General features: G+C 34.1%; 1 protein-coding gene across 4 annotated transcripts in view; it reads left to right on the top strand.

The window, feature by feature from the left end:
• The window catches only part of LOC129809850 (uncharacterized), a 75,708-nt gene that overhangs the window by 51,643 nt on the left and 3,953 nt on the right, over positions 1–20,112 (top strand). For all 4 annotated transcript variants that reach the window (XM_055859978.1, XM_055859980.1, XM_055859979.1 and 1 more), the window contains exon 2: positions 16,094–18,676. In XM_055859978.1, the coding sequence (XP_055715953.1) occupies positions 16,117–18,676 (2,560 nt within the window). In that variant the 5' untranslated portion in view covers positions 16,094–16,116. The remainder of the gene's footprint in view (positions 1–16,093; positions 18,677–20,112) is intronic.

Below are 20,112 nucleotides of genomic sequence, written 5' to 3'. Positions count from 1 at the left end.
GCGGTACATTATAACGATATTAACATAAGGTAAAGTACTCTCATTCGACCGAGTTCCTCAACTCGACCCGGTGCGGTGGGTCAATTTTTGAATGTTTGATGGTCAATTTCGTCAATTTCTATGAATTTGTCACTGGTTCGTATTATTCATGGAATGATTGACCTATTAATGTTAGATCATACGCAAAATATTATAGCAAATGTAAATGAATACAATAAATAAATCTACCGGTAGAGATGAGGAACCGTTCGAGCGAGGGCACTTTACCTTATCAAAATTGTCTAAATTAGACATTCATATCTTTGCACCGGACTGGACTCGAACTCACAGTACGTTGAGCCGGGGAATCGATCCGCCCAAGAGCCAACGGTCTTGCCTATTGCGCCACTGATTCCCGTGATTCCACTGTTAAATTATAGTCCCCGGCGAGTGGCCTTCAAAGTTGAAGCCAATTTCTTACTTTCACATACAAATGCGTATGGGAATTTTTCTGCACTCGTGATCGTTATGCTAAATATTTAAAAAGTGAGAAGTTTTTCCGTATTATAAGATACCTTTCCGTATGGAGGGATAAATATACTAAATTTTTGTTTAATTAAATTTTTTCCTTGGAGCACTGTGAGCTGAGTCCGAGATCAATTTAGGAACTGGCTTCAAATAGCTCCATATAAAAAGGCCAACTTGCCAGGCGCTTGGTTAAATTCAATTGCTTCAGTTAAATGCTGATTCGCTCAATTTTTATTTTTAAATGAACTAGAACATCGCAGTAATGCCTAATCTTACCAATCTTAATGTTTGGATACTTGTCCAGGGTACCGTAGATGCCAATGACTTTGCCCTCCAATTAAACAATTTATATTACTTCGCCCTTAATAAAAATCTCTCCTTGGAAATTACAAGGGACCAACTCATTTTGAGCCATTTTTCAGGAGACAATAGTCGACTAAAATCCAAAAATCGCAAAAAACTGAGTTATCCCTTTGTAATTTCCATGGATCAAAATTAAGGCCTTTGAGTGATCAAAAGGTTTTGGTTTAAACAATTAACAACATCAGGCTTGAATGTAGTTTGTAATACCAATTTGACAAAAAAATTTAAAAATTAATAAACAATTTATATTATCTGCCTTTCCCTTGTTAAAAAAATTGATCAATCGAATAATTTTTTTTAATGTGTTTTTAATATAAATTCACTGCTTATTAAAACATCAAACAATTTTGTGAAAATTCATTCTGCAACTTTAGAATTCAATTTTTCCCTGGGAAAAAAATTCGTGTGACTATTATATGAACAATCAGAAGCAACCAGATGTTATGTTGCCCACTATTATTGCCTTCTACCACCTCATTATCGAGTAATCGTTCTTCCGGTGAATCCGGCTCTAATAGGGGCACTGCCTATTGCCTATGCTATTGGTCAGAGAGATGTAATGCAGATCGAGGGGAAGATTGCACTATTCAGGATTTTGAACATTCGGGATTTTGGCTTTCGAGATTTTGGCTCAAATTTATAACAATTTCGAAAACATTCGTCTAGTTCATGAGGATTAATCAAACCGTTTATAGTTTACATTAACTATTTTTTCTTTCGGTACCTTAGTAGAAAATTAGATTTTTAACTATCTCAGTTTTATCAATTATTCTACTTTTCTTGAATTTTCAAAAGAAAATATTTCATTACTCATTAGTAAAAAAATATAGTTATAGTCTTTATTCAATTTCCAATTACGGAAATTTAACACTAAACCTACCAAGCCCTGTCAAATTGACCAGTTTAAAAATAACACATATTGGTACAATGCCACTATCAAACTTTATAAATTTCTTGAAATATGCATGTAATATATTATTGAGTGTTTAAATTTTAATTTTTTGCTCTTTTCGAAGACAAATTTGTTGAGTATTCTACCCTACCGCGGTTTGTCATTTGGCCGAAAAACGGTCGGTAGGTTTAATGTTAAAGAATATGTAAGACTTGAGCAATTGACACGTTTTTTTTAAGCCTTCTAAATATAGAATGTCAAGTGGTAATTTCGTAATCTTTACTTAAACATATGAATTTTAAGTCTGGCTCAAAAACAACGTAAAAAATCACAAAATTTTAATTCCAAATTCCAATATTTGTGCCCAACAGAAACACATTTATTTGTGACCTCATTCTCGTTCTCTCCCCAGTCTCTTTTGGCAATTGTACACACGAGACATGACACAGTCGAAAAGTAACAATAAATAATCCAACACTTACGGCAAATACTAACGCTATTTGCTCTGGAAGTTCTCGGCTATGGACTATTGAGGTCTATACAAATTTAAAGAGAACGAAATACGTTGGGTTTTTAAAGTCGAACAAGTCGCATACATAACTCGGTCTCTTGCACCTGAAGAAGAAGAGATAGTCGGTGCGGTAGTAATTTCTGCGTCCAATTTGCATACATTAATTATTTATTGTCGAATTTTTGCTGCCCATGATAATGCATGAATTAACAAAGTGGAATATGGGTTTTCGAAGACATCGTCTTTGTTTCACTTCTATCGCACCTATTTTTTTTCACCTTCGGAATGTCGTGTGAAAGTGTTAGATTTGTATATTGGCACGTGACAAGATGATTTTGAAGTTTTTTTTTCTCCTTCTATCCTTCCATAAGAAAATTGTAGAAAATGCAGAAATATAGAAATAAATTTTATGGTTGAAGTTATCTGCTGAAGAAGTTCAGTAATGCAATTTGTTAATTTATTGCAAACTTTCTGCTCCGTGCGCCAAAAGTCAAAGAGTGTCTTTCTGCTTAGCTAAGAATTAGGTCAATGTGCAGCGAAAAGCTGTGAGATAGAACTGAAGAATGTGGGTAGATGACTTTCTTCTTTTGTGAGCAAAAATATATTGCTTGGTATAGTTGGAATTTTGAAGTCAACATATTTAAATAAGTTGTCGCTTCAGAAACACTGTCGTTGAATTTTTTTTAGGTGAAAAGTAGGGCTATTAAACCACTTTCCGGCACTTTGATTAAAATAGTTGACTTTTCATAAATAATGATATCGGAAAATCACAATATTTGAGATATATTACACTATGCAACACGGTTTTGTTAACGGAGATCTCACATGGTACGTTTGATAGAGTCAAGTCCCCTGATTAAGAATCTGGTCTTGGTTTTGCTCCTATACGTAACAATTTTTTTTTATTAATACTTTTATATTTTTTCTGCTTTGCCTTACATTATCCGTTATATCTCAGGTTCTAGTGAACGGAACTTGAAAAGTGTGGGTGCGTTGGAAAGCTCATTAGTCGAGCTTCAATTTTGATAATTACAAAAAACCTTGTAAAACCACTCCTTCGGGGTGTAAAATTGAAGTTTCTCTAAAAATTACCAAAAAAATGGTCCTAAAGTGAGGTTTTAAAAATTTGTATAAAATAAACAAAACAAAATATTAAAAATCCAATGATACCAGGTGATAGCCCACACTTAGAACTACAATTTTGTTCATCTGAGATATCGCGCTCCGATCACTCTAAATGCCTCATTTGTTGGTTTTTGTCATTTTCCAAAAATATGAAGTACATATTTAAAAGCAAATTTCCTAAAGATTTCTGAGAAAACATCTTTTAAAACTTGTGTGAAACATACATAACTGTTGAGATCCTTCTTTAATTCGATCGGGGGACCATTAACATGATTTTCTTTAACATCCCCAATCAACATTCAGCCACGTGAAGAAACCCCTAAACTCCTTTTGGAATGCTTTTTTATGATTGGTAGAAAACGCATCAGCAAATATTTCGTAAATGCATTTCAATGACTTTAGATCATACTTTCATTTAAAATTAACCTATACTAGAAATAGTATTCGATGGATGGATGGAAATAAATAAAAACAAAAATTGAATACTTAAAGGAAAATTGAGAGCTTTTTAATGAGGGTTGATTGGAAATGTAAATGAAAATCATGTTAATGGTTCCCCGATCGAATTAAAGAAGGATCTCAACAGTTATGTATGTTTCACACAAGTTTTAAAAGATGTTTTCTCAGAAATCTTTAGGAAATTTGCTTTAAAATATGTACTTCATATTTTTGGAAAATGACAAAAACCAACAAATGAGGCATTTAGAGTGATCGGAGCGCGATGTCTCAGATGAACAAAATTGTAGTTCTAAGTGTGGCCTATCACCTGGTATCATTGGATTTTTAATATTTTGTTTAGTTTATTTTATACAAATTTTTAAAACCTCACTTTAGGACCATTTTTTTGGTAATTTTTAGAGAAACTTCAATTTTACACCCCGAAGGAGTGGTTTTACAAGATTTTTTGTAATTATCAAAATTTAAGCTCGACTAATGAGCTTTCCAACGCACCCACACTTTTCAAGTTCCGTTCACTAGAACCTGAGATATAACGGATAATGTAAGGCAAAGCAGAAAAAATATAAAAGTATTAATAAAAAAAATTGTTACGTATAGGAGCAAAACCAAGACCAGATTCTTAATCAGGGGACTTGACTCTATCAAACGTACCATGTGAGATCTCCGTTAACAAAAAAAGTTGTGAATTTGTTGCATAGTGTTATCAATGTTTGTCCTCGTTGTTCTCAAAAGAAAGTTAATGATTATACTTTGCTTGTTGTAAATTTTGTAAACAATATTTTAATGAAGTAAGACAACGTGAAAAAGCTCCAATAAATCAGAAGTTGCATAAAAAATTACAATTTAAAAACCTTCAATTCTAAAATAAATTATTAAACTAAATCACTCTTTCAATTTTAAAAACTTTATACTCTAATTTAAGTTCGAAACAGCTTAACCCTCCATCAGGTCTCAAGACGGTCTTCACAAAAATCAAATTTTACTGCGATTATAAAGTTTTTATTTATTTAAAAGTGATACACTACTGGTAAAAATAAAAGGGTCAAAATGGTCCAACTGGTAAAAATGAAAGGGTATAATCTAATTTGATCCTTTCATTTTTACCAGTGTATAGCGTCCTCGGCTTTTGACTTTTCGTTTAGTTGGTATTCTCAGTTTTGTATGACAGGTCAGAGAAAAGGCAACAAAAACATTTATGCAAAAAAGTCTGGGGTGGAATGATAACTTTTCGACACTATCGAATCGATAATATCGATAAATCTATGTCTATTAGATTAAGTTAATGTCGACTTTTTACGGATTGTTGAGTCATTCATTACGACATCCTTAAAAGAATGAGACTGTTGATAAACATTTATATTAGTTACAGGAAGTACAGCTATCGTTTAAATTTTTCATTATCGACAGTCGATAGTATCGAAAATAAGTTGTCATGTCACCGCTGATTTCCAATTTCAAGAAAAATACCGATTTAAAGTTATCTGACTAAAATAAATTTATTTTTTTACTGAAAGATATGTTATTCTACATTGTATATTTTATTTAAAAAATTTAAAAAAAGTAAAAATGTGAATTTTAGATGCAAAGAGAGTTTCAAAAAAAATTATATTTTCTCTCCTAGCGCCTTAACTAAAAGAGATAATGATGAATGGATGGTTTTTCGACTTTATTGGATCATAATTATCCTAGAAAACATTGATTGGTTTAAAACTTTTTTCGCATATTAAAAAAAACACTGTTAGAGGGTTAAAAAAATCGCAGTGTTTACTACTGCCCCAATTCTTATACTGCCAGAAAATGCATTTTATTTGACCTTTTTAACCTTTCCGTAGAAGGAAAAAAAAACTATTTTTCGAATTTTTGGACTATCAGCAATGAATTCTTTAGGTTCGAATTTTAGCGTATACGGTGTATACGAAGTTTCATTGAAAAAATTGATTTAGAATTCGAGGACTTTTCTTGTGAACAATTTTTAAGTATTTATAAAACTTTCCATTTGAAATACGTAATCAAATTTAAATTTACAACTGCACAGTGTGCAATAACTGTTTCATCACTAAATGAGTCATAGTTTAACTATTTAAATAATTAAAAAGTCAAAATAGCATATTTATAACGCATATTAGCAAACTATCAATGCATATCGTCATAAAATTATAATTAACAATTGCACAGTGTGATAATGAAATAATTGAGAGTTTGTCTGATTATTATGATTAAATATGTAAATCTGAAAATTCAATTATGTATTTGACGATGGTGGTAAGGATGTTATGGTAATCGTTATTCTGCCCTTAATTTGTATATCTTCGTGTGTAGAAGTTAGCTTAAAATTCATTTTAATCACCTGTGAACTTTTTTCAGGAATAAATTTGCATTTATCATTGTTTTACGATTATATTTTCTACCAGGAAGCCATGAAATCTTATTAAGGATCTTTATGCTACAATTTGTAGAAAATAAAAGATATGGCCTTTAAGTAGCAAAGTTTGTGTATAGTTAAGAAAAAAATACGTAGGTTTTTTCTAAGGGGATGTTGGATTATGCATTAGACACACTTACGACTTAAGCCGACTTAACATAATTATAATCAAACTAATGATTAGATTACATTTCCGTTTCTAACTAATCTGTTTCGCGGCTTAATCCGAGAAATAGCTTAGTTAGTGGAGAACCGATGGAAATTTAGTCAAATTATTATTTTGATTACGTTAAGCCATCTCTGGGCTTAAATCCTAAATGTGTCTAGGGTATTACTTTGAGCTGTACGGCTACATTTATATATACGATTTTTTTGTACATTTATAAAAGAAACTGGGCTTTACCGTGATAATAATTTTACGTTAAATCGACAAAACAACTGTGGAACTAAATTAAATTACAGTGAAGTCAAGCCTTATAGAACCAAGACTTTAAATAATCTTTTAGTGAACCTCTAACCCTTTAACGATGAGACGCTTTTTTTCTGATCGAAAATCAATAATAAAACAGAAACTCATAAACAAAATTAATGAAATGTCTCACATCTAGCCTTGGACAAACCAACAGTCTTATTCGGTATGTTTTTTGCTTCTATAAATGATAGGAACAAAAATAGCCTAAAAATTTAAGTAATTTTTCTGACTATACCAAAGAATGATAATTTTTTACTGTAATGAAAAATATTATCTAGTGTACTTTCTATTCCCAAAAGGGTTTCGTCACTCAAAATTCGTCAGTTGTGAGATTAAATATTTACTACGTAGCAAACAGCTGGAGTTCTGCAAAAAATATCCTAGTTTCCTATAACCTTCTACTTTACGATTACGTACAAAGATTAGAAAGAAAGTACTTTATGTAGTCAGAAAAATAATTTTTTCTATGGGTCATGGGTGACCCAATCATCCTTAAATGGTTAAAAAGTTTATTTTGAGATTTTTGTGTTGAATTTCCTGTAGAAGTTCTTAAGTTCCTTTAAGGATGTGTAGATTTGCTTTTAATAATCTCATTCAGTGATCGAACGTAGAAAACTATAAGCAAATTATAAGAATGTTGGTTCTATAACGTCTTATTTAGAGAGTTCTAATGTAGCCCCACAGTTCAAAATAGCTATCTTTCCCTATGTTTATGCTTTAGGCTGCTCCTTGAAATATTTAATTCCAAAAAATTGGCAGTATATAGGGTGTGTGTGCCAAATTTCGGCATAGTTGCATGCAAGCGCCAAAATCTTAAGTTTAAAATTTTATATTTTTAATAAAAATTGAATATTTTTGCTACCTTTTTTTAAGGAGTGTTGCTCGAACCTTGTAGACGATTTATCGTATTTATTTTCTCTAAAATTATTCTTAACACATTTTAAAATGAATAAAAATGTATACATAGCATTGGTAGCTTATTCCGGCCATCTTCATTCTCATAGTTCCTTTTTCAGATCATCTTGTTCGTCGAAGCGACATTTTTTGTTGTTTTTTGCATTGTATAATCTCTAGAGTATACAAAAACTTACAATTCATGGAAATTTGATGAACAAAAAATGTGGCCGAAATTGCAAGCTGGCCGGAATTTGGTACACTTACCCTAGACGATTAGGTAAACGAATTTCATACAAACAACTTCGCACTCTCGATCCTGAACTATCAGTATATATTTTCGAGGATCAGTCTGAGTCTATTTGGGGATTACGAAAATTCTATTAAGTGACTACGAAATTTCCCACTTTTCGGCCACCTCTGTAACTTCTATCCGCCACTAGTTTTTGGAACTCTATTTTATAAATTTTATTAACAGAAAGATTCTAAGTAAGGTAAGGGGCTGTATGTCGGCCACTTAAGGATGGGTTTTATGAAAAACTTATGTAAAAGGACATTTAATTTGCCTGTTTTGATCAAATTTTCACCCTAAGTTGTAGTATAGATCTTTGTCCATCTGATTGTACACTTTATTTGGAGATAAAATAATTTTAGATTATTAAAAAATTAAAATGTTTTAAAAATGTAGAGTGTTCCTCAATTCGGCCACTTCAATATAAGCGTTTCTCTACTCGGCCACCTGGGGTTCCTCTAGTCGGCCACCCATTTTTCAAATTTTAAAAGCCCGTAACGTTTTTACTGACTAGAAAAGGATATTGAGAAAGAAAGAAAGAAAACCTTTAAAGAATAGTAATTTTAAGAAAACAAAAAATTGTAAGGGAAAAATTGTTTTTATTCTTTTATTTAGCCGGCCGAATTGAGGAACATGGCTTTAAAATTTCACATCTTCACATTTAAGACAGAAAATTAATATTTTTATCAATAATGAAAATAAATTTATTGCACAGTGAGTTAGTTAAAATTCTCAACTTGCGGTTTGACTCAAAATTTGACTGCTAAAGTAATCTGTACAGGTAATAAATCGAATAACTCTTTGTGAAAAAATGTCGTGAATATTATAAAGAACATCAAAATATGCTGAAAAATGACCAATATTGCTTAAGGTAAATTTGAATCCTCTGACTTTTAATAATTTTTTTTAATGTTTTGTGTCTAATTTCATTTGTGTTCTCGGTCATTTGTGTTATTTATACAATTATTGACCTTATGATGTTATAAAACTCCTGGAATATTATTGCAAAATTATATAATATGAATAAATAATTCCACCGGCCGACTTGAAGAACACATAGTGGCCGACTTGTTAAACGGCCGACTAGAGAGTACCTTACCTTAGAATAGTTTTGTTTTTTAATGATCAGGAAACAATGTAAAAAATTCAAAAGTAACAATAAAATAAAGTTCTCCCTAAAATAGCAAAAAGTAGTTTATCCATCCTATATGCATGAACAAAAAATCGGTCATTGGACGTGGTTTGAGAGTTATCACACTTTTTTATTATAAGGTGCTTGAGAAATCTCCCAAAAGAAATCGAATTATTGTGTCACGGAACTTCTCAAGACCGAGAAAAATCCATTCTTCAGCCAGCATTAAGAACTGAAAATGGGTCAAGGTTTTCGCGTCTCTTCTATCCATCCATTCGTAATCTCTTCTCAGGTTGGTGGCTTCTTCCAAGAAGGCGGAAGATATCCAAGAATAACATGCTTATTAAAGACGGGATGGGAGAAAACTTGTTTGTCAAGAAATTCATTCTCCTCTTGTTCTTCACTTTTCTCTTTTCTCTCGCTTTTTTTTTGGAAGAATATTAGGCATCATAAATTATGTTCTTGCTACTTAAACTCTTCTATCTTCACCTATTAAGCTATCTCCCGAAAAAAAGAAGCGGATATTCACTCAAGTTGTAAGAAAAAGTTCACGGTGAAGGTCACAGCGGATTGACCTCGAGTGCACCAAGACAAATTTTGATTTAAAATTATGTAAATTAACATTCTTTTGGTGAAATTACTGATTAGTCATCAATGAAGTGGAGGAATGGTTTGAAAAAAAAAAAACGTTGTACTCTGTGTGGCCAACAAGACTATATTTCCGCCTTTTGATTCACATTTAATAGGACACACCTACAATATTTTTGCCAATTATTTAGCAATACACCATTGCCTTTTCTTTGGCAAATTCACAAAACTGGCTGAGTAATTTCAACTGACATACTTTGCAGGACAATTTCCTCCTCACAATTCACGAGTGCATGCGAAAGACTCAGCAAATTTTTTTTTGGTCTTCTCAAGACAACAATACATATATAAATGTATGAATTACTCATTCAATATTTATGAATATCATTTTCGAGGTAAATTGTGTCAGTGACTCTGTTATCATGCATTCCAAATCAACTTTAGAGGCATCAACATTAAACTCCCAACAGAGGAAATTAATTTTTCACTCCCTCCTAGCGCCCTCCTCCCACCACCCAAAAAAAAACACCCAAAGTGATTTCTATCATCTACGATAAATAATTATAAAATTCTCTCCTTTTAATTGCACTTGGATACGCTTTCGAAAATTTTTGGCTGTTGGATTGAAATTGAAATTTTTGTCATTGTTCCCTTCCTGGCGTGAATATCTCTCAATCTCCTGGGTGTTTTCACTCTTTGGAGAATTTTATTTTGCACACACGTCAGCTAATGAATTCGATATTATAGCATTTGCAAGACACATCGCCAACAACAGTTAATTATATGAAGATGATTGAAAAAGCACAAGTCAACTAACTGTGAACTATGAAATAATAGACATTTAACATTTTTATTCATTACCCATTCAGTCACTAACTGTAAGAAGAATTACCACTTTTTGCCAAATTCATTCTTAAATTGACACAAAGAGCTCTTCGCATCGTATTGCCTTTCATCGTGGTCAAAACAACGCTGTCTGCAGTTTTTAGCATAAAAGATTTGTCGCGAATTGATTTGGAGGTAAATTGAACAGCTACAGTACAGTGATTTAAATCAGAAAGCAACTGTTACATCGAAGGGGAAAATTGTACTGAATATTTGGTTTTTTTTAAAGGGGAGAAGGAAATTAATTAGAGGTAGAAATCACGATGATTTTAATGAGCAAATGAGCTAGGCTTGCCAACGAAAGCCCACACATTGAATTATTTACAACAGAAACTGAAATTTATTATTCCAAACTTTTTACTTGTACAGAAGACATTATAATTTGCAAATAGATATTAACTTTAATTTTAACTAATAGATATTAGTTCTACTTCGTTATTCAAACTCTTTACTTTTAAAATTTCAAATTTGATTATTTATATTTCAATTTTTTTTGTCTATGAGCCTACACTTGCCCATTTAACTCTTTAACCCTTTAACTCTTTCGCGTCTTTAGGGTAAAGTCATGACTCGGGGAAAAAAGTTTTTTTTGGGTATTTACATTAATTGAAATCTATCTGTTCGTGCACGACATCATAATAGAAGGATGTAAGATTCTTGGCTCATTTTCTCAAGACTCCAGTTAGATTTCAATTAATGTAAATAGCCAAAAAGAAACTTTTTTCCCCGGGTCATATATGGCCCTAAAGACGCGAAAGAGTTAAGGACGATTGGGTCACCGGTGACCCAATCGTTCTCGTCTGTCGTCTCAATCACCGGTGACCCAATTTGACGTTCTCGTCTCTAAAGGATTGAATCCGATTTTAGTGTTAAATCAAGAAAAAAATACTGGAGAATCATGCCACAATTTTTTAATCAGATAATTAGGATGAGGTCTGTATGAATTCATAGATAATATAGGGGTATTTGTCCACTGAAGAAATTTGTCCTTGAAGAATTTGTCTACTGGTCGCGATAATCCAAGTACTTTGAAACTAAAAATAATTGTTCGATTCTACCCCATGCCCGGTAGTGACCCCGTTTCCCCTATATGCTCAGAATTTTCTCAGAAACCCAAAAAGCAAAATTTTACGCTAGTGTATAGATTAGGCCATGAAAATGTTATTTGGATTTCATACAGATGACTTGAAGTAACCCTGAGCTCTAACCGCTCCCTCACCCCAATAATACGTAGTTTTTGCTTGAATAATTACGTTAAAATGACCAAGAGGATAATGTTAGACTGACGTAATTTACTCAAAGTTAAGTTTACGTCAAAATACAGATCGGTTGAAAAGTTTTGAGAGCGACACCTATAAAAAATTAGGAGAATTATAATTTATAGTCAATAATTTAATATCACTCCTAATATGCCTAATATGGACCTATACTAAGCTTCATTTCCATCCGGAAAACTAGTGATAAGCCTAGATCAGCTTACTGTATAGGTAAGATTCTTTTCGCGAGCAAACTCCGATTGTATGCAAATTCGATTTTGAACTAAAGATGAGAGATCTAATACAGAAATTCGAAATCAAATTTTTGAAAAATTGCAAACTTTTTATTTAAATCAAAATATCTACGATATAAATGAACTAAGAGACATGATAGTGGAATATAAACCAGAATATCCTCTATAATTTAGTCCTAAAATTTGGTCTTATCGGTTGTTCGGTAGGCGAAATAATTCAATTTATTTGTTATGGAACACAGTTTTTGACCATAGCGGTCATTTTGTCATTTTGACGAACTACAGCAGTATCAAAGGTATCAAAGAATGATTGAAGTGATCATTCTTTCAAACCTTTAGTCGAGTAAAATCCCTCATATCAGCACCTGCGTACATTCGCACTTTTCCGCAATTTGAGTATTTGATGTACAAATTGTTTGATCATGATATAAAAAAAAACATTACTCGAGTAGAAAAATTAGTGATATTATATAAAAAGAAAGAAAAATAGGATTAAGTGAAACTTACCAGGTGGTAATTTTTTCGTAATATTTACTTCATTACAACGTGAAGATTATTTCTTACTTAGGAGACTCTACGTATCATTGAGGGACATTGAGGGATATAGGTGCCCAAAAATTACAGTGACATTCAAGAAAAAATACATTATGCTGATATCATTTTGTTACTTGGGAAGCTTACCTATAAGTTCATCTCATTAAGTTTTAAAAATTAAGAGATTTTCTCATTTGAGGGTATGCAAATTTTCTGGATGCATAAAACCATTTCGAGCAGTTTTGGTAATTTTCCTCGGTTTCGAAAATGTGCATAATCCTGCGGGATCTCTTGTATACTTATCACAAATAATTTTCGTAGAACGATCTCGTAACGAATATTTTTGTTCTTTTACAAAATGAACATGTTCATAAATAATTTGGTTATCGCTGAGTCCTCAATTCAGGTAGAATTTAAATTAAGAAAAGATGGGGCAATTTTATACGCCTTAGCTTTGTTTTTACAAATCCATTAGCTATTTAAAAAAAATAGCACAATTTCTAGGGTTATTAATGAGTGAACTGCTCCATGTGATCGATCCTTCTTTATATACCTTTTGTAATGGAATTATATAATAATATGATAATGTCATATTGTAGTGCCGTGGTTTTTTAGGAAATTGAAAATTTTTCTCCAAGTACACGTCCACCTCAGGAAATCCTCCAGTCGGATCGGTCCAGCAGATAGTGAATAACAAAAGGTATTGGCACCAATAGTATTTATTTCACTTCTTGAATTACAACCAGTGCTCTCAAGAGAAGTCACTGGCAACTGAACAATTATACTAATTTCGGCAGCCCTTTTATACCAGAATCTCAGCTATAGAAGACACTATTCTCCAATCATTGAACCCTATTTTTCTTACTGCTGTTTGCGTTATTCCCTTTTTTATTTTACTATTGGTTGTGTGCTATTTTTGGCTCTATTTTTTTGTACTGCACCTGCACCCACGAAATGTGGACATCTCATAAATTATGATCGTAAATTAGCTCTGCGCGATGGCTCTTTATTTTTTTGTCATTCTCCAAGTGAGAATTTCTCCATCGAACTATTTTTAATTTGTCTGGTCTTGATCTTCATCAAATCCCATAAATTATCTTCGCAGAGTGATCCATAGAATATGGATCATTACGGATCATCTTAAATTCCATCAAATAATTTTACAGAGTGATCCATAAGATTTGGATCACTACAATATGACAAATTTTCATGGTAAATTCGGAAGCAGGACAACACTAAAGCCCAATGAACATCCAATGGCCATTCCAAGGAGCTCTATAAAGCTCTTAGTAACTGATGTGAATCGGATTTTCGATTAGTTCTTCCGAATTTATCATAAAAATATAAATTTGTCATACACACTGAGAAAAAAAGAGGGTGCGATTAACTTTTTTTCCTCATAACTTTAACACTTTTTAGGTGTAAAAATATATCAACATTTTTTAATGTTAATTTTACATCTTTTTAAGGGTAAAATTAACATGAAAAAGGGTAACTTTAACCCTAAATACACCTAAAAAGGGTAATATTTACACCGATTTGGGATCAATACTGCAGGGTAAAATTAACATTTCCAGAATGTTATTTTAACTTTTCTGTATTTCTCTCAGTGTATGACATTGTCATACTGATACAGAATTCCCCTTCTGATACTGAATTCATTCAAAATTTTTAAACTTGGTAGGGGGAGGCTTTGAACTTTCGCATACAAAAATGATGTTCAAGTTCAGTGATTTTTTCTGACTACCATGCAAACTGTATGGATTCTCCAACTATGCCAAAAAAATGTCTTACTTATAAGGTTTATAATCCCACCAAACAAAATTCCAGGAAATCCTTAGATTTTCCTCCAGAGGAAAATGAAAATTTAATGGCGATTTATCCGATAGATGAATCAAGTTTCTATTATCGCACACGATTCACGCCATCATTGAACACCCCATTTTCACCGTAAATTTTGCACCGGACACTAAAAGTTGCACATCATTGTTTAAAGGGAACTCTAATCTACTTGATTAAACCATTTTTATATAGAATAAAACATTTTAATATCACTTTTTTGGAACTTTTCTGAGAGATGTTTTATTGACATTAAAAACCATTTTTTTGATTGGTTCTACGAGAATTTCACTCCCGAAACGGTTAAATCTGATGAATACTTTCTTAAAAAGTCCAAATATCACCAAATTTACACGAATCAATAAGTTTTTAAAGCTAAAAATTGACTAAAACTCTGCAAGCGAGAAGACCACACAAGATTCCACCATTCCTCCACGGAGCCGGATATGCACAAAAACGTTTGAATGCGCATCATTGAAGATTTCTCTGTTCCTGCAGCTGCAGGAATCGGGATTTAGCACAGATATTGAGCTTCAGCAGGTGAACAAGCTAAAATTTTCACAAAACAGCTTCTCACGGACAATTTCTTTTCTTTGTCATGCAAAACAACACAATAGTGAGGTTATGTCAAAGATTGTCAAAAAACCAGTTGTAAACTGTATGAGCTTATTGCAGATGTGATTCTTTCATTGCACATTCAGTTTGTGCAAGCTTGAAAAATATTTTTATATCAAAGAAATGCAAAATTGCTTAATAATTACTCAACTGCAACCTATTTGAGTCAAATTACTTCTTGTTTATCAACTTTACGATTTTTAAGTTTTCTTTTTTAGTGGTGGATCAAATCGGTAGATTACAATTGATGTGAATATGAGGGATCGTATCTAAAATGAAGTTTCCTGGAAAATATCTGAAAGAAGCAGTCTTCTATGTGCGATCGATGAATCTGAGTCAAGTTTGTGAATTTTGTTCCACCCACAAAAAGTGCCTGTTCAGCCTAAAAGGTTTTTACATAAATCTGATTCCTAATAACCCTTCTACCCTTTGTGATAGTAGTTTTTCAGAAAAGTGATATTAATTCTGCACAATCGTATGAAATATTGCACAGCAAAATTACAGTTTTGGACCTGTTTTTATTTTTTGTTTCCTGAAACTAGGAAAAAAGGATTAGACTCTCAATTTTTTCAGGAAAGATGGGATTTAAGGTTAGCTATTACAATATATAGCCATATGTGAGATTCATAAAGGAATATGGGAGAAATATGAAGTGTCTGAAGGTAGCGTATGTGCGAACGATCAAAGCCTCCCCCTATGCGGAATTCTTGAAAAGTATAATACTATCACAAGTCTGTAAATTGCAGCCTGAAGACATGAATGGCATTGGATTAGTTTTATATGAACTGAGAGATTCTGCTATTGTTGAATGTGGCCAATATATAAGCATAGTTGTGAAATCACTGCATTTTCTCACTGAATAGAACAATTTAAAAATTTATAAAGCGTCAATCTAAAGTAAAATGTGAATCGTTGCTGGATATAGAACGATCTACTTTCCAGTAACAATATTTTTGTAATGCATTTTAATTGCAATCTTTTAGCAGTGAAGAGAGTTATAATTCTTGGTTTGATTTTATTTTTTTCTCTTCTCTGTCTATTTTGTTTTTGCAGACTTGAGCCTCCAGAGCTAAAAGATGCCTCATTTGACAACACTATGGAAGGCAATTGTCTTGTCTTTTATCATCAACTACTTTCTCGTGAGCGCAGATGTTGAATCCACAACGGTCAGCGATAGTCTGGCTATGGAGACATCATATGAGGATGATGATTTAATTCCCAGTTTTATTTTGCCAAAGCACATTTTCAATGAAGGAAAGCCATTTTATGTGGATAAGGATCCCATCTCTGGCAAATTGGATTTTAGCTCGAAGAAGTCCGCTGGATTGGAAAATTTCATCAGTAATGTGGCGGATGGGAATAAAGAAAAAGCCACAGATATTCATCCGCCTGGCCCAAATGAAATCACACCAAATTTTCATGATTTTCTCAATCTTCCAGTGAAATATTCAAGTGCAAAATCCGTCTATCCACTGGTATCATCATCATATGCCAATCTCAAGTATCAGGGAAATAATAAAAACTACGTGAGCAATCATAAAAATTACACAACCAGCACGACATCCAGTCCAAAATACTACACAAGTTCACAGAAACAGACCACGACAACAAAATTATTCAGCAGCACGAAACCTTTCACTTCGACAATTAGGTCAACTGAGAGACCAACAACATCCACCACGATCACTACAACACCATCCACGACTCCCTCAACATCCTCCAGCACCACGACCACTTCTACTCCAAGAACTGAAACCACTTCCACCACCACATCAACCACTGCCTTCCGGAGAAGACCATCCCAGAGTACATCTTCTACAACTCTAACTACTCCGCCATCCAGGAGGACCTATCCCACAACTGCAACCCCAACCTATGCCACAAGACCTACCAGGCCTACTAGGGGTCCTATTAAATATGAGTACACTCCAAAGCCAACCTTTGAGGAGACCCAGAAAAAATCCACAGAGTTCAAAAAATCCACAGTGGAACTCCATCGATCAACAAGTCCAGTTCCTCCTTCCACAACAACAACAACTCCAGTCAAATCTTCTACTTCTAGTCCTTCACCATCAACTCCCGTGTCCATTCCCATTCGCTTCCCTGCCAATTCCGAGGCATCCCTGAATACCGAGAAAAAACCCATGACTCTGTCTGATCTCTTCAATTCCTTCTCGGAAGACGAAGAAGATGAGATTGATGAGGAAATTGCCACAGATTCCAATGCCATTCAGCAAGAAAACAGTAGTGAGAGAGTCAAAGATCACCAAATCACCCAAATAAAGAATTCCGGAGGAGCCCAATTCCAGCATGATGACTACGTTAAGTACGAAGTCCAGAGGCCCAATCTCAATGTCATGCCCTATCAACCGGTGTCCAGCATGAATAATATTGTCATCTCTCCTGACCAGAACTCAGCATCATTCGTCCTGGGTAGTCAGCAGGCTGTGGGAGAATCCCATGGAGGTGGAGTCTTTGTGGGAAGTGCTGAGCAAGCACCAATTTTCGAAGGAAATTCCCAACGTCCACATGGATTCACCACAATGCCCAGCATTCAGATCAAGCCCCATGAGTACAAGAGTACCAGTGTTCGGTTTCCCAGTGCCACAGATCAGCAAATGGAAGCCTTCGAGAATGCACCAGTAATCACAGGGACTTACAACAATGAAATCACAATTCCCAATGGACATTCAGCACCAGTAGCCCTGCCCCATCACCAAATTGTGGTTTTCCCGCCAAATGAGAAGCTCCCCGTGGCCACAGTCAATGCAGAATTGGGATCTAATTTTGACTCGAAACAAGTTGGCACGAGAATTGTCTTTGGCAGCGATGAACCCATCCAGCAGCCCAGTGAAAATGATTTCCAGCAGCAGAAAGCACCTTCACTGCCCGAGAATCTCACACCACCCCTCGAAGGAGCACCAGTACAGCACCAACACCAGCAGAGACCCAATACTCTTCAGAATAACCAATATATGGGCTTCAACAGGCCACATCCTCCACCACATTTCCTCTATGGCCACGATAGCCATCGCAAGGCCATTCCTCCTGCCCATCGGCCAATTCTGGACAGGCCTCTGCCAAATATTCTTCCACAATTCCGACCTAATGCCAAAGTGTCCCATGGGCATCCGTACAACAAGGAAGTCGGAGTTCAGAGAGTCTCTCCGCTCAATGGACCCAGACGTCCCCAGGACATTGGAATTCACCATCCAGTACCACCACCACCACCCTCATTCCCAATCAGAAGAACTCCCCTGCCCAATCACTTCACCTCGAAGATTGCTCCTGGAGTGAGGCCCATTGATTTCAATCACAGTGAACCCAATAGGAGGATCTATCGACTACCACCACCAAGAATGCCACAAGGCTCCATCCCTGGACCTGATCGCCTCTATGCTCAGTCCCTGCCACCGCGAAAGTTTATCGATGGTTTCCCCGTGGCTCCGGATGCAATGCCACCGCCGGCACCTCCACGTGGGGCAATGCCTCCCCCACCCCCGCCTCCCTATGAGAACGACAACTTCTACAAGCTACCCCCAAGGTCTAAGCTGATGGAGAGGAATGATCAGGAGAAGCCAAAACTAGAACCCGTGGTCACACTGCAAATGATGCAGACCAAGAAGCTATTGCAAGGTAAGGCCCTGCCAAGGGGTAACGCTCTCATTACCATTTTTACTCTGTTTCTCGGAGAATTGACAAGGGTTTATCAATATGAGATACTCCTTGCGCCCTGTCATAGTCCCTGCCCTAAGAAAATCGTTTTTCGATTTTTTTCTTGCTCAGAAAGTGCTCAGAAAGTACTCGCAAATCCAAAGTTTAATTGTTTTTTATTAATTTTTTTTTTTTGAAAAATTATCAAACCGAGCTTTTATTTGGGAAGTTTAAAGAGTAGGGTAGATTGGGGTAAAGAGTAACAAATCAAAAATTTCATAAATCAATATCTTCCCAGATAAAAGAGATAGGGTAAATTAAGCTATTTCAAAACCTGCTCCAAATGGAAATTTTTCGCTACTCCAAATGGAAACGTGACTGTTTTCACGATAAATACAGTACTATATTATTATATTTATACATTTTCTGTACCTCAGTTTCATTATTTAGTTAATTTTGCTCCAAGTAAAGCAAAAATCCATTCATATTCACAAATTTGAATTTGTTAATTTCTCAGAAAATTTAAAAGTGTACCTTTTCACCATTGAATTTTTCATCGATCAACCATATTTTACAATGAATAACACAATAAAGTGACTGTTGTTTATTCGTTTTTTTTTTAACATTTATGTCATATTTCTGGCTAATTTTAGTTAAATTAAGTACTAATCTTTATTGTTAACGGTACGTGAAGTTTTCAAATGAAATAATTACATATTTCGTGAACAAAAAGGGTTTTTCTGAAGTGTCTGAAAATGCTTTAATAGGAAACCCCGGAAATATGATTTTTTTGGAGAGATTTTTTTTGTTTTAGATGAGAAAGGAGAAAAGACCATGAATAAGAACATATCCTACACTCAAGAGCAACTCAACAAGGTTTTGGAAGCCTTTCGTCGCGGTTTCAATTACACTGTTTATCTCCAATTAGAAACATTCCCTTATCTCCATTTGGATTAATTTGTTTCCAATAGAAGCATTTTACACTCGCGTATTTTTCTTGTATTTAAGAAGTTTTCAAATTATATCTAAAAAATTTTCACTAAACAGTAACATTCTAGAAGAGTCAAGGAGCAAATTTATGTAATTCTCTGCAGAAAAAAATATGAACCTAATGTGTTGAATCTTCTATCAAAGTTAAAGCGTCTGGAAATGGTTTTGAATTCGGACATTTACCCTAAATAAAGCACATTCAAGAAGTAATATTAAAATGCTTAATTTTTGAATAAAACTATACCAAAGAAGCTCACAAGAATTCTTGTCTTCTAATTTGTTTTATTAATCATTGAAAATTTGCCAAAGAAAATTATTTTTTGAGAAAAATGTACACAGAAAGTTTCATTCCATCCCAAGTAGCAAAATATGACAAAAAGTGTTTATCATAATGAGTGAAATAAGCAGAAAGACTTATGCTTTCGAAA

Source organism: Phlebotomus papatasi, chromosome 1, assembly GCF_024763615.1.
Source record: "Phlebotomus papatasi isolate M1 chromosome 1, Ppap_2.1, whole genome shotgun sequence".
NCBI classification, from domain to species: domain Eukaryota; kingdom Metazoa; phylum Arthropoda; class Insecta; order Diptera; family Psychodidae; genus Phlebotomus; species Phlebotomus papatasi.
Note: the sequence above shows the minus strand (reverse complement) of the source record. Positions and strands in the feature narration are given on the sequence as shown.